The sequence below is a fragment of the Cebus imitator genome, unplaced genomic scaffold (genome assembly GCF_001604975.1).
Source record: "Cebus imitator isolate Cc_AM_T3 unplaced genomic scaffold, Cebus_imitator-1.0 Scaffold217, whole genome shotgun sequence".
NCBI lineage: Eukaryota > Metazoa > Chordata > Mammalia > Primates > Cebidae > Cebus > Cebus imitator.
The window spans coordinates 2,933,614-2,946,377 of record NW_016107532.1 but is presented as its reverse complement, the minus strand read 5'-3'; the positions used below and the strand labels follow the sequence as shown (position 1 = coordinate 2,946,377).

The window sequence follows — 12,764 nt, the reverse complement described above, 5'->3', positions numbered from 1 at the left end:
AGAGTCTTTCTCTGTTGCCAGGTGCCAGGCTGGAGTGCAGTGGTGCGATCTCGGCTCATTGCAACCTCTGCCTCCTGGGTTCAAGCAATTCTTCTGCCTCAGCCTCCCAAGTAGCTGGGGCTACAGGCGCACACCACCACGCCCAGCTAATTTTTGTATTTTAGTAGAGACAGGGTTTCACTATGTTGGCCAGGCTGGTCTTGATATCTTGACCTCGTGATCTGCCTGCCTTGGCCTCCCAAAGTGCTGGGATTACAGGCGTGAGCCACTGTGCCTGGCCTGTCTCTTTTGTATGCCTAACCCTGTACTATACAGTGGGCATGGATTATTTTAATAATCAGAGAAGTTAAAGAGATATTTCACTGGCTTTAGAGCCCAGCGGTTAGCCTGGGGAAGTCCTTGCTCACAGGTAAGGCCCCTTGGTTAGCCTGCCCACTGTGCTTCCAGCCAACTGTGCTCAGAGGTGCAGGAGAGCTGGGGTCACTGGCTGGCAGGGTACTCGCCTGAAAAGGCCAGACAAGAGGTGTGGAGCCACAGGGGCTCCAAGGCAGAGGCCTGGGATCTAGGGAGAGTCACTCAGTCTTTCCCTTCCCTTCCCTGTGTACAGGAGCGTCAGCAATGAGCACCTGACATTCATTATTGAATTTACTCATAACAAGAAAACCCGATAATAACCCAGGCTGGTTGTGGGGCTGAAACGGTGGACCTAAGTGCTCACATCTCAATTCCCATTGCGGAAAGCATGGAAGGCATTTGGGGAATGAATGCATTGGGGGGCAGGGCAGTTAGTGGGGGGCCTTACCTGTGAGCAAGGACTTCCCCAGGCCATCGGGTTGAAGACGCACAGCATGGCCAAAGTCACAGAGGGCTGCATGGCTCCCATCACTGGACAGGAGCACGTTGTCAGCTGCCAGGCCGCCCCAGGGAGGAAGAGCAACAGGTGAGTCATGCCGGGTTCCAGCCCACCCAGGCTCGGTTTGGCCTGCCCTCCAGTGACATAATTTTCTGGCTGACCCCATGTGGCAGCTGCTGCTTCTGACTTAGTTTCATTAGTGGTGGAGGAAGGGAGGAGGGCGTCAATTCAGGCTAGAGGCAGGTGGGATCTCTGAGGGCGAGGGGACAGGAGCAGGGTTTACTCTGGGGAATGCTGCCACTCTGCTCACCTGCCCCAACCCCATGCCAGGGGTCACCAGTGGGTGGGAGCTTGACCTTAGGTTCTCCGTGGCTTAGAGAGCATCATTCCCCTTCCTTCAGGCACAGCCCTGTCAGCCTGACTCGGGCCCGCCACTGGAGATGACCAGGCCAGCCCAGAACTGGGAGATCAGGCAGGATGGTGTGAGGGAAGAGCCTGAGCGGGAGCAGGGCTTCAGGGCCTGAGCCTTACCTTTGACGTCCCCATGCAGAATCCTTCGTGAGTGGAGGTATTCCAGCCCCTCCAGGGCCTGGCCCAGGTAGTAGAGGGCCCGGTCCTCCGGGAGACGGCCCTGCTCCTTGACCAGTTGGCCCAGGGAGCCACCTAGGAGACCAAGGGTCAGGCTTTACATGAAGCTTGCCCTGGCCTCCATGCCAGCCAAGGGCAAGAGCACAGGGCAGGTGGTGGACAGCAGGCCTTTCCTGCAGATGCTGCAGGGTCAAGGTTCACCATAGATGGATCAGCGACCAAGGGCAACTTGGGCAAGACGCGGGGGAACCCTTGGCCCTCTATCTGAAGAAAGAGTGGGACTTGGCTCCTTACCTTCCAGCAGCTCCATGAAGATGTTGACCCAAGGTCCTTCCCTCACAGCTCCATACAAAGGGACAATTCTGGGCGAGGTCAGTCCTGCACATGCCATCAGCTCCTCTGCCCGAAACGCTTCCAGCCGCACCTGCAAGGGCCCAGAGGCAGCTGTGAGACAGGGTGAGGGGACCAGAGTAGAGTCCCTGGATCCTGTCAGGACGCTTGGTGCTCCATACACAGAGGCTGCTGATGTTTCCAGTGGTGATGCAGGGGCCTGGGGGGCCTGCTGGACCCTCAGAGGCGGAATTGTGTATCCCATGCTCTTAGTATCAGGAGCAACTTCTTGTACTTAAAGTTCTGCAGTGCTGACCGTGTGCAAAAACAGCCATACTACATTCCTCATCCAGGCTGCTGGCACGCTGCCGCCCTCATATCTGCCAAACGCAGAACATTTTTTCTTCCAGCTAAATGTCTGAGCAATTTCTAGGATGTGGGACCTTTTGCTTATCAGCATCCATGTCTACTCTCAGAAGCTGGGTTTCTGACTTATCAATCAAGAACCAAGATTTGGATGGACTCCATCAGGTGCCCTTTTTTCTTTCTTTTCTTTTCTTTTTTTTTTTTGAGACAGAGTCTTGCTCTGTCGCCCAGGCTGAAGTGCAGTGGCATGATCTTGGCTCACTGTAACCTCCACCGCCTAGATTCAAGCGATTCTCCTGCCTTAGCCTCCCGAGTAGCTGGGACTACAGGCACACACCACCATGCCCAGCTAGTTTTTATTTTTAGTAGAGATGGGGTTTTACCACGCTGGCCAGGCTGGTCTCACCAACTCCTGAACTTGTGATCCACCTGTGCTGGCCTCCCAAAGTGCTGGGATTACAGGTGTGAGCCATCATGCCTGGCCTCGACACTTTTCTTCTTTTTTTTTTTTTGAGACGGAGTTTCGCTCTTGTTACCCAGGCTGGAGTGCAATGGCGCGATCTCGGCTCACTGCAACCTCCGCCTCCTGGGTTCAGGCAATTCTCCTGCCTCAGCCTCCTGAGCAGCTGGGACTACAGGCACGCGCCACCATGCCCTGCTAATTTTTTGTATTTTTAGTAGAGACGGGGTTTCACCATGTTGACCAGGATGGCCTCGATCTCTTGACCTCGTGATCCACCCGCCTCGGCCTCCCAAAGTGCTGGGATTACAGGCTTGAGCCACCGCGCCCAGCCCGACACTTTTCTTAACTCTTAAAATTATTTATTTCCCAGAGGACTAAAACGTGCACATAGACAGGGCAGTGTTTATTCTGTTTGCAGTTGTCTCCCGGCATCTGGGGACAGAAGGAGGCTCTGTGGAGGGGTTTGGCCAAGGCCACTCCCACTGCCAACTGGTAGGTCCGGGATCCTCCACTCCTTTCTGGAGGGACCAGACACTTGATGGGAGGAAATAGGCCTTGGATATAAACATCTTGGGCTTAGATCCTGGCTCGGCCTTTTAAAATAAGGCAGCACACTTCCCATCCATGTGTTTCCATATCCAAACAGCAGGGATGGTCGTATCTGCTCCAGGGTAAAGCAAGGATTTGGAAGGATGGTAACCAACACCACGCCCGGCAACCAGTGGGCACTCGGGAAATGCTAGCTCCTCAGTTCCTCCAGCTCACATCAGAGAGGCTGATTCTTAGAGTGACACTCAGATATATATATATATATATATTTTTTTTTTTGAGACGGACTCGATGGACTCTCACTCTGTTGCCCAGGCTGGAGTGCAGCGGCACAATCTCAGGTCATTACAACCTCTGCCTCCTGGGTTCATGCAATTCTCCTGCCTCAGCCTCCTGAGTGGCTGGGATTACAGGCAACCGCAACCACGCATGGCTAATTTTTTGTATTTTTAGTAGAGATTGGGTTTTACCATGTTAGTCAGGCTGGTCTCAAACTCCTGACCTTAAGTGATCTGCCAGCCTTGGCCTCCCAAAGTGCTGTGATTACAGGCGCGAGCCACCGCACCTGGCTGCCTCTTCCACTTCTTAAATAGAGACTTGTCCTCCTTCCCAGCTGCTAATGGTTCTCATGTAAGCCTTAAGTGGCATCGCCAGGGGGCGCTGGCAGTAACAGAACCAGCTTGGAAGAGATCTCCACAGACTTGCTGACTTGGCAAACAGCTCTGACGCTGTGGGGTTTTTGGACTTTTGCCTATCAGTGGAAAATGTCGCCCTTCAGGTTACCTAATATCTGGTTTGGTTAATCACCTCCCATGAACTTTGACTCTGTGTTTCCAGATCTGTTTAAAAAGCCTCTGAACCTGAGTTGGAACTAATTCAACCACAGGACTTGTTAGCAAATGTCTTCGGCCTAACGACTCCCAAAGTGAGCTGAGGCAGCCCGGGGCACCGCAGAGAACTCAGAAGGGTGCCAAATGGATATCTGACACTGAGAAACAAGCTACCACAACATCGGCAGGACACTGCGTAAACTACTCGCTCGAGACAGTTCAGCTTGAAAGTTCGATCACGCAACATTCCCTTTGATAATGTATCTCTATGAAGCCAGGTTTTTGGAGGTCACTGTGATTAAAAGTACTTTAAGGAGAAAATGTGTAATAGGAAATAAAGATGGTGGTGTCCTATCTGATTTCAAGGGTTGAAATGCACAACAAGGCATACATCCCATTAATAATCTGGCTGTTTGCAAATGGAAGGACTCTTTTTCTTTCAACTTATGTGTTGCTTTTCAAATGGCTACTAAGTTGTCAGGATAAAGACTTATTATTTGACCTCATTGCTTCATAAACAGAACTGTTGGGTGTTTGTTTTGGCCTGGGTTGCGCTGAAACAATGACTGAGATATTAACAGGGCTGTGATCCAAAAGAGTTGGGGAAACTTGGCTTTAACTTTGTAGAAATCTGTAAGTCCTCTTAGAGTGTCCTGGCCATGCTAAAAATATTTCCAACCACCCAGACCAAAGCTGGTGGGAGGAGGCACTTCAAAACACAAGGTGCTTTAGAAGTCTGTGCCAGTGGAGAAAGCAGCCCAGCTTTCCAGGTCAGGCTGGCTGCCCATCTGGCCAACCCTCCTCTCTGAACTTCCGTGTTCCTCATCTGTAAAATGAGGGTGCTGGACTGAGATGAGGGAACTACTATCTAATGTCCACTTATCAATTTCCCAGGCACTGGTGAAGGTTGATCCTTTCTTCCTTCCTTTCTTTTCATTTGTTCTCTCTCTCTCTCACTTTGCTCTTCTTGCCCAGGCTGGAGTGCAATGCCGCAATCTCAACTCACTGCAACCTCTGCCTCCCGGGTTCAAGCGATTCTCCTGCCTCAGCATCCTGAGTAGCTGGGATTACAGGCGCCTGTCACTACACCCGGCTAATTTTGTATTTTTAGTAGAGATGGGGTTTCTCCATGCTGGTGAGGCTGGTCTCAAACTCTCGATTTCAGTTGATCTGCCCACCTCAGCCTCCCAAAGTGCTGGGATTACAGGTGTAAGCCACTGTGCCTGGCTTGGTGAAGCCCTTTCTAAGCATTAGTTATTTAGATCTTATAATAGTCTATAAGCTCGTGGGATCATTATCACTATTTTATAGATGAGGAAGCTGAAGCCTGGACAAGTAATTAGCCCAAGGTCACTGGGTATAAAGGATCACAGCCAGTCTTTTACTTGGGCAAGTCTGACTCCTGAGCTGCCACCAGCTACTCTGCCTCCTGAAGGCCTTTCCATGCTGATCTTTTTTTTTTTTTTTTTTTCTTGAGACAAGGTCTCGCTTAGTTAGCCAGGCTGTAGTGCAGTGGCACAATCACAGCTCACTGCAGCCTTGACCTTCCTGGGCTCAAGCAATCTTCCCATCTCAGCCTCCCAAGTAGCTGAGACTACAGGTGCCATGCCCAGCTAACTTTTTTATTTTTTGTAGAGATGGGGTTTCGCCATGTTGTCCAGGCTGGGTCTTGAGCTCCTAGGCTCAAGTGATTCTCCCACCTTGGCTTCCAACATGTTGAGATTACAGGCATGAGCCACTGTGCGTGGCCTCCATGCTAATGTTTTAAAATACATTCAGGAGCGAGTATCCCCAGGTGGCAGCACTCTCAGCAATGAGCCTACTGCCTGATCCAGAAGCCACTTCCTCCCCTCAGCTGCCTGCACGCTGGACACTGGGGACCACTTTTTCCTCCTTGAACTTCCCTCTTGTTTTCTTTGGTATTCTTATCTGTTTTATTCCATCAATTAAAAAAGGCATAAGAGTGATTCTATAAATTCTTTTGAAGATTTCAGGAACATAAACTATGTGAAAGGAACTGCCACAGTACTGAGCACAGATGCCCAATGAATATTAGAGGGTCCTGCCTTGTTTTCTCATCGCCATCGAGGTATTCTCCCCTTGATCTCTGTGCTGTTTTCCTCCTAAACACGTGTCCAGGACTGAAGGCTGCTCACCTTTGCCCCAACATAAATGTTTATCCCTCATTACAACTCCAGTTCCTTCAGGTCAGGCCTATGGATTTCACATCTCTGTCCCCAGCCCCTGCAGTGTCTGGCACAGAGCAGGTGCTTGGTGACAGCTGGGTTGACTTGGCCAAGGCCACATTATTTCAGATCAGCGGCAGAGCCAAAGCAGAGCTCCCAGAACTCCACACTTGAGCCAGATATTCTAAAAGGAGTGATTCTTAACCCTTTTTGGGCTACAGACCCCTCTGAGAATCTGGTAAATGATATGAACTATTCTTCAGAAATGTGTGATTGCCCATACATGCAACACACAAACACTTTTTTTTTTTTGAGATGGAGTCTTGCTCTATTGCCTGGGCTGGAGCGCAGTAGCACAATCTTGGCTCACTGCAACCTCTGCTTTCTGAGTTCAAGCAATTCTCCTGCCTCAGCCTCCCAAGTAGCTGGGATTACAGGCATGCGCCACCACACCTGGCTAGTTTTTAAAATATTTTTGGGATTTCGCTATGTTGGTCAGGCTGGTCTCAAACTCCTGACCTCAAGCGATCTGCCCGCCTTGGCCTCCCAAAGTGCTGGGATTACACCTGTAATCCCAGCACTTTGGGAGGCCAGTTCAAGCCACCACACCCGGTTTGATCTTACTTCTAATTGCAAACAAATATAGGCTCATTATAAAATAATTCAAATGATTCCAAAAAAGCACAAAGTCTCCATTCCCCAATCGTATTCTCAGAGGTAACTGCCCTTTGTCAGACATCTTTCTAGACTTTTAAAATTTCTTTTTTATTTCTTTTTTTTTTAAACTTTTTTGTAGACATGGAATCTTGCTATGTTGCCCAGGCTGGTCTACAACTCCTGGCCTCAAGCAATCCTCCCACCTCAGCCTCCCAAAGTACTGAGATTACAAGCATGAGCCACTGTACCCAGCCTGGACTTTTTATGTGTGTGTAAACAAGTAGCTGTTTTTTCCATTAAAAAGGGATCCTGGTGGGGCACACCTGTAATCCCAGCACTTTGGGAGGTTGCCCAGGAGTTTGAGGCCAGGCTGGGCAACATAGTGAGACCGTGTCCTCTACAAAAAATAAAAAATTAACTGGGTGTGGTGGTGGCTGTCTGAAGTCACAGCTACTTGGGAAGCTGAGGTGACAGGGTTGTTTGGGTCTGTGGGGCTGACGCTGCAGTGGGCTGCGATCATTCCACTGCATACCAGCCTGGACAAAAGAGCAAAATCCTGTCTCCAAAAAAAAAAAAAAAAAAAAAAAAAAAAAAAATCAAACAAAACCTTAAAAAAAGAAAAGAAAAGAAAAAGCCGGGCGTAGAGGCTCATGCCTGTAATCCTAGCACTTTGGGAGGCCGATTGCCTGAGCTCAGGAGTTCAAGACCAGCGTGGGCAACATGGTGAAACCCCATCTCTGCTAAAAATACAAAACAATTAGTCGGGCATGGCGTTGTTGTCTGTAGTCCCAGCTACTTGGGAGGCTAAGGGAGGAGAACTGCTTGGACATGGGAGGTGGAGGTTCCAGTGAGCCAAGATCGTACCATTGCACTCCAGCTTGGGTGACAGAGTGAGACTTTGTCTCCAAAACAAAAACAATAACCAAAAAAACTGCCTCAAAGCCTGGACCCATGGCCAATCAGCACGTGGATCAGGATGTTCTAGAAGGAGGATGAAAGGAGTGCTGGCACCACTACGTGACGCCTGCCTCACATCCTGGATTCTCCCCAAGGAGCACTGGAGGTATGGAGACTTGCTGTGACCTGATGTGCAGCCTGACCTCTGATGCCTGGCCCCCTCTCGGTCCCCACCCCCTCATCAGGGAACTGTTTCTTGTGCTCTTCCAGCTGAAAACCCTAAAGGACACCACTGCCTTGAGGGAAAGGAGGGGCTTGTCTGCCTATCCAAAGGCAGCTGTTTGGGCTGCCAAAGAGCCATCCCCACTGAATTCCCCCAGGTGGGAAGAAAGTGGTTCTGCAAGTGGCCAGCTCTGATGGGCTTGAGCTGCAGTTCCCATGCTGAGAAGTCCAGGCCTTGTGCTTGGAGTTTTTCCGACTGCCTTGCAGCGGGTGCGAGGGGCGAGACATGGAGTATTTGTGCTCTTCCACTATATTAGAGTTGTTTACCTTGTTGCCTGGGACTCTGAGGTCCTCAGCAGGGGAACAGCTGAGAAGCCCAGTGACTAAGCTCCCAGTGCTGGGTGCGTGTCTCTTCACACTCTCACACCCTCCTCCCACCACCTCTCAGGAGGGACAGCTGAGCCTTCTCCGGTAGCCTGGGGAGGGGAACTGCAGCTGAGCAGGTCAAGCACGTGGCCTTGGCCTCCAAGTGGAAGATGATGATCCACACTGGCAGGAACTCGGCAAGAACTCAGCACGCACTCACTCAACACTCAGCACGCATGCACTCAGCACGTGTGGCCAGTCGGGGGTGGTGAAGGTGGAGTTTCGTATTTGACGCAGCGTGTCTGAAGTTTGGGGTGGTACCTGCAGATAGTCCCCTCGCTGGTCTCACCATCCAGCCCAAGTAGACACCAGGGAAGCCAGGTGTATTCACATCCCAGCTGCCTCCTCTCCTCTGGAGGCCACAAACACCCCCGACAGCGGTGGCAGTGTCTGCTCGGAATGGGGCCAGCGTGTGCCAGGCTTCTGTGCTCTGGCTACAGTGAGCATTTGCTGTGTTAGGTTAGTGCTCCAAGTCTCGGATTTTGGAGCACTTCAGATTTCGGGTTTTCAGACTGGAGATGCTCAACCTATATTTGTTGCTTTCCTTTTTGGGATCGGAGCGTCTTTGACACAAGCCACCTGAAACAAGGTTTATCTCTGAGCTCACTTCCCCCTGCCCACAGGGCCAAGGTGATGGGCCACAGAAACGTGCCTTAGGTCCTGGTGCTGGCTTTGAGGCTGAAAGCTTTGACTGGGTACAACGTGGCTTCTAATCAAGGTGATCTGAGAGTTGGGGGTGGGGGAAAGTTGGTGACAAGGAGTAGGGCTGACACCCATGAGGCCTGTGGGTCTGCAGCCGTCACCGACCCCCTGGGGCCCGGACAGTGTGATCTGACAGGAGGCCACACCGTCCTCTCTGCTCTCACGTCTAACATCAGTGAGATGAAGGGGTGGGAGAGGCGATTCACGTCTTTGCCTGTACTCAAAACTCTAGCACCACAAGTCTGTCTTCTTTCCTCTTCTTCCTGAAAAGTGGTTCAAAGCTGAACTCTCGGGTCACACAGACCTGGTCTGAATCCGGGTTCTGCCACCCGGCCAGTGACTTCCTCTCTTGCCAAGCTTCATCTCCTCAGCACGTCTGCCCCGCAGGACTGCAGCACACCTGGCCGAAGGGAGGCAGAGCTCCGCCCGCTCCCAAGGAGCTGGCCTCCTCCTGGAAGCGCCCGACAGTGGAGGCTACTGCTTTCCCTATCATCTGGCCCAGGTCGGGGGGCGGCCCCCTGTGTGATTCAGGGGTTTTACCGCAGTATGAATTTCATGACACTCCAAGCACCTTCCAAGTTGGGACTTGCCCCTCAGGGCCCTGGCTGTATTGAGACACCAAGGCCACGCGTCCTCTCACACACACACACATGCCAAGGGCAGCGGCCAGGCCAGGACATGTGACAGGCTCCCTTCCCATTCCAGCCAACCTCGGGTGGCTAGTGACAGCAAGCTCTGTTACAAGTCAGATGCACGGCCACCCCGTGACTGTCCTTGACAAAGCGGAGGGAACACACCAGGACCCCTTCCTGGCTTCCCTCTTCACTCAGCCCCCAGCCCTGGCGTACCTTTTTGACAGCACACTGGAAGCCAGTCTGCTTGTCCTGCATCCTGTGCACCTCTCCGAAGGAGCCTCTGCCCAGGCAGGGTTGCTGCGTGGCCCAGTGGGCTTCTTCTCGGTACTCATAGTCCACTGGCTTGAGTTTCTGGGGTTGGCAGGAGAGAAAGGCTGGTTTTAGCGGTCAGGACAGCAGAGGGCTACAGGGCTACAGTGAGGAAGGCTCTCCAGCTGGTAATCTTGCCAGGGCTGCTGAGCCGGACAACACCAGAGAGGGGGTAGAGGAATGAGGTGAAGGCAAGGTTCATGGGCTGCCGCCACTGATCCTTGTGATGAAAAACATCCCAGACGTGTGATGGTGAGACAGAAGCTGAGCTGCCAATGACCTTGACACTGAAAAAGCAAAACTCAGGAGCTAGAAGGTGGAGGGAAGGGAGGAGCAGTGAAGAGGGGCCAGGGTCAAGGATGATATTGAAAGTAGATGGAGAGGCCGGGCATGGTGGCTTACGCCTGTAATCCCAGCACTTTGGGAGGTCAAAGTGGGCGGATCTCTCGATGTTAGGAGTTTGAGGCCAGCCTGGCCAACATGGTAAAACCCTATCTCTACCAAAAAATACAAAATTAGCCTGGCATGGTGGTGCACACCTATAGTCTCAGCTACTTGGGAGACTGATGTGGCAGAATCACTTGAACCCAGTGAGCTGATATAGTGCCACTGCACTCCAGCCTGGGTGACACAGTGAGACCCTGTCTCAAAAAAAAAAAAAAAAAAAAAAAAGTAGCTAGAATAAGATGGCATAGTGGCTCACACCTATAATCCCAGCACTTTTGGAGGCCACTGTGTGAGGATTGCTTTAGCCCAGGAGTTTGAGACCAGCCTGGGCAACACGGCAAGACCTTGTCTCAACTAAAAAAATTTAGCTGGGTGTGGTGGTGCATGCTTGTAGTCCCAGCTACTTGAGAGGCTGAGGCAGGAGGATTGCTTGAACCCAGAATATGGAAGTTGTAGTGAGCTGTGATTGTACCACTGTACTGCAGCTTGGGTGACAGAGTGAGACTCTGTCTTAAAACACGTATATATTAAAAGAAAAAAAAGGGGTTGGCTGGAATAAAACCCAGAAATCAAAGTTTAAATGATAAAATCATTTAAAATTATAAAATTATTTGCGAAGTGAACAAGCGGAGAAAGGGAAGGAGGTGGGTGGTGAAAACGGGTCCCATCCCCATCTTCCATCTCGGGGGGCCGTGACAACATCTCCAGTGGGTCCCGGCTGATTCTCCTGGTCCTCAGCATGTGTATTATTCATGCAGCACCCACATTCAGCAAGCAGGGGTGACCAACCAGAAGAACTCAGAACAGAAGACGCTAACAAGGCTGTGAAAAGTGAGGTTGGCGGGTGAGAGATGACACCTTCCATCCACAGTCAGCATTGTCCTACTGTCTGATTTGTCACCACAGGCATGAGTGACTCTGATAAAGACAGAAAAGCATATCCCCAGGTTGCTGGTGGAAGGACATATACAGGTGCCAGGGGATTAGTTACCTCAGTGAGCAGGACACCCTCGTTGTCCTCAGTTTTGGGGCTGGGGTCCCGGGGCCTGGAGCCCCCTGCTGCCCAGGTTTTGGCCAGGCTGGTCAGGCTGTGGGCCTGGCCTGAGCTCACGCTGCCTTGCAGAGCATGCACCAGGTATTCCTCCACAGAAAACTTCTCGTGGGCACCGTGAGATGGGCAGCTGGGCTCCAGGTGTGGGCCAGGCAGGGGCTTCTGGTTGTCTACACAGGCCAGTTTGCTCAGGTGTGGGCCAGGCAAGGGTCGCTGGCTGTCTACACAGGCCAGTTTGCCCAGGAAGAAGGACTCTAGGGCGTGAGGTTTCCAGGGCTGGAGAGGGTGGAATGGGAAGGGATGGGGCAGTCTGCTATAGGGGAAGGGGTGCGTGGGTGGGGGCACGGGGCCTCCATCCTGGGGGTGGTGCAGTTTCCACACGTGGTTCAGACACTGCAAGGGGCTGATCAGTTTGTAGAGTTCCGATCGAGGCAGAGCCGGCCGCAGGCCCTCGCCAAGCTGCTTGAAACAGAGTTGGCCAAGGCCTGGTTCCTTCAGAGGCTTGGTGAACTGTGGGGTGTTTCTAACATATGGGGCGCCGAGTGGAGACTCATCCTCCTGTGGGGGAAACACAGCTGTCAGCACACAGGGCCAGGCCCAAGGCACAGCTCCATTTCTGAGGCTGCATAAGCCCGGGGTCTGGGCAGTGGGTGGAGGGTCTCACCTGCACTGGGACGGTGCAGCTCTCCTGCTCAGGGGTCCTGGGGAGGGGTTTGGCCAAGGCCACTCCTGCATGAGCCAGGGACTTTGGGCTCTTCTTCTTCCGTTTCTTCCGGGCTTTGCTGCGACGCTTTCCCTTCCAACACACATGGGCCATTCTGCCCTCCGTAGCATGGGCCACATTGTTGGGGATCTGATCAAGACTCTCAGACTGGCTGTCAAAAAAGGGACAGATTTGCATGTTGAGCACGAGGAGGCAGGAAGATGGAATGGTGCAGATAGCTGTGTCTGGGCTCCTGAAGACCCAAGGCCAAATCCCAGCTTGCCATTCCTTGTGTGAACGTGGCAAAGTTTCTAAACCACAAGGAGCCTCAGTTTTCTCACTTATCTCACTTATAAAATGGGTCTGGTATTTTCTGCCATGCAGGGTGGAGATGAGGCTTCAATAATTTAATTCACTTAAAAAGCCTAGCTCGCCGGGCGCGGTGGCTCAAGCCTGTAATCCCAGCACTTTGGGAGGCCGAGGCGGGTGGATCACGAGGTCAAGAGATCGAGACCATCCTGGTCAACATGGTGAAACCCCGTCTCTACTA

General features: G+C 52.0%; 1 protein-coding gene across 1 annotated transcript in view; it reads right to left on the bottom strand.

Moving 5' to 3' along the window:
• The window catches only part of MAP3K14 (mitogen-activated protein kinase kinase kinase 14), a 53,560-nt gene that overhangs the window by 10,477 nt on the left and 30,319 nt on the right, over window positions 1–12,764 (bottom strand). The window contains exons 4-9 of the mRNA XM_017549324.1: window positions 12,176–12,386; window positions 11,452–12,069; window positions 9,918–10,055; window positions 1,736–1,865; window positions 1,385–1,516; window positions 803–907 (exon numbers count right to left, since the gene is read on the bottom strand). Of these exons, the coding sequence (XP_017404813.1) occupies window positions 803–907; window positions 1,385–1,516; window positions 1,736–1,865; window positions 9,918–10,055; window positions 11,452–12,069; window positions 12,176–12,386 (1,334 nt within the window). The remainder of the gene's footprint in view (window positions 1–802; window positions 908–1,384; window positions 1,517–1,735; window positions 1,866–9,917; window positions 10,056–11,451; window positions 12,070–12,175; window positions 12,387–12,764) is intronic.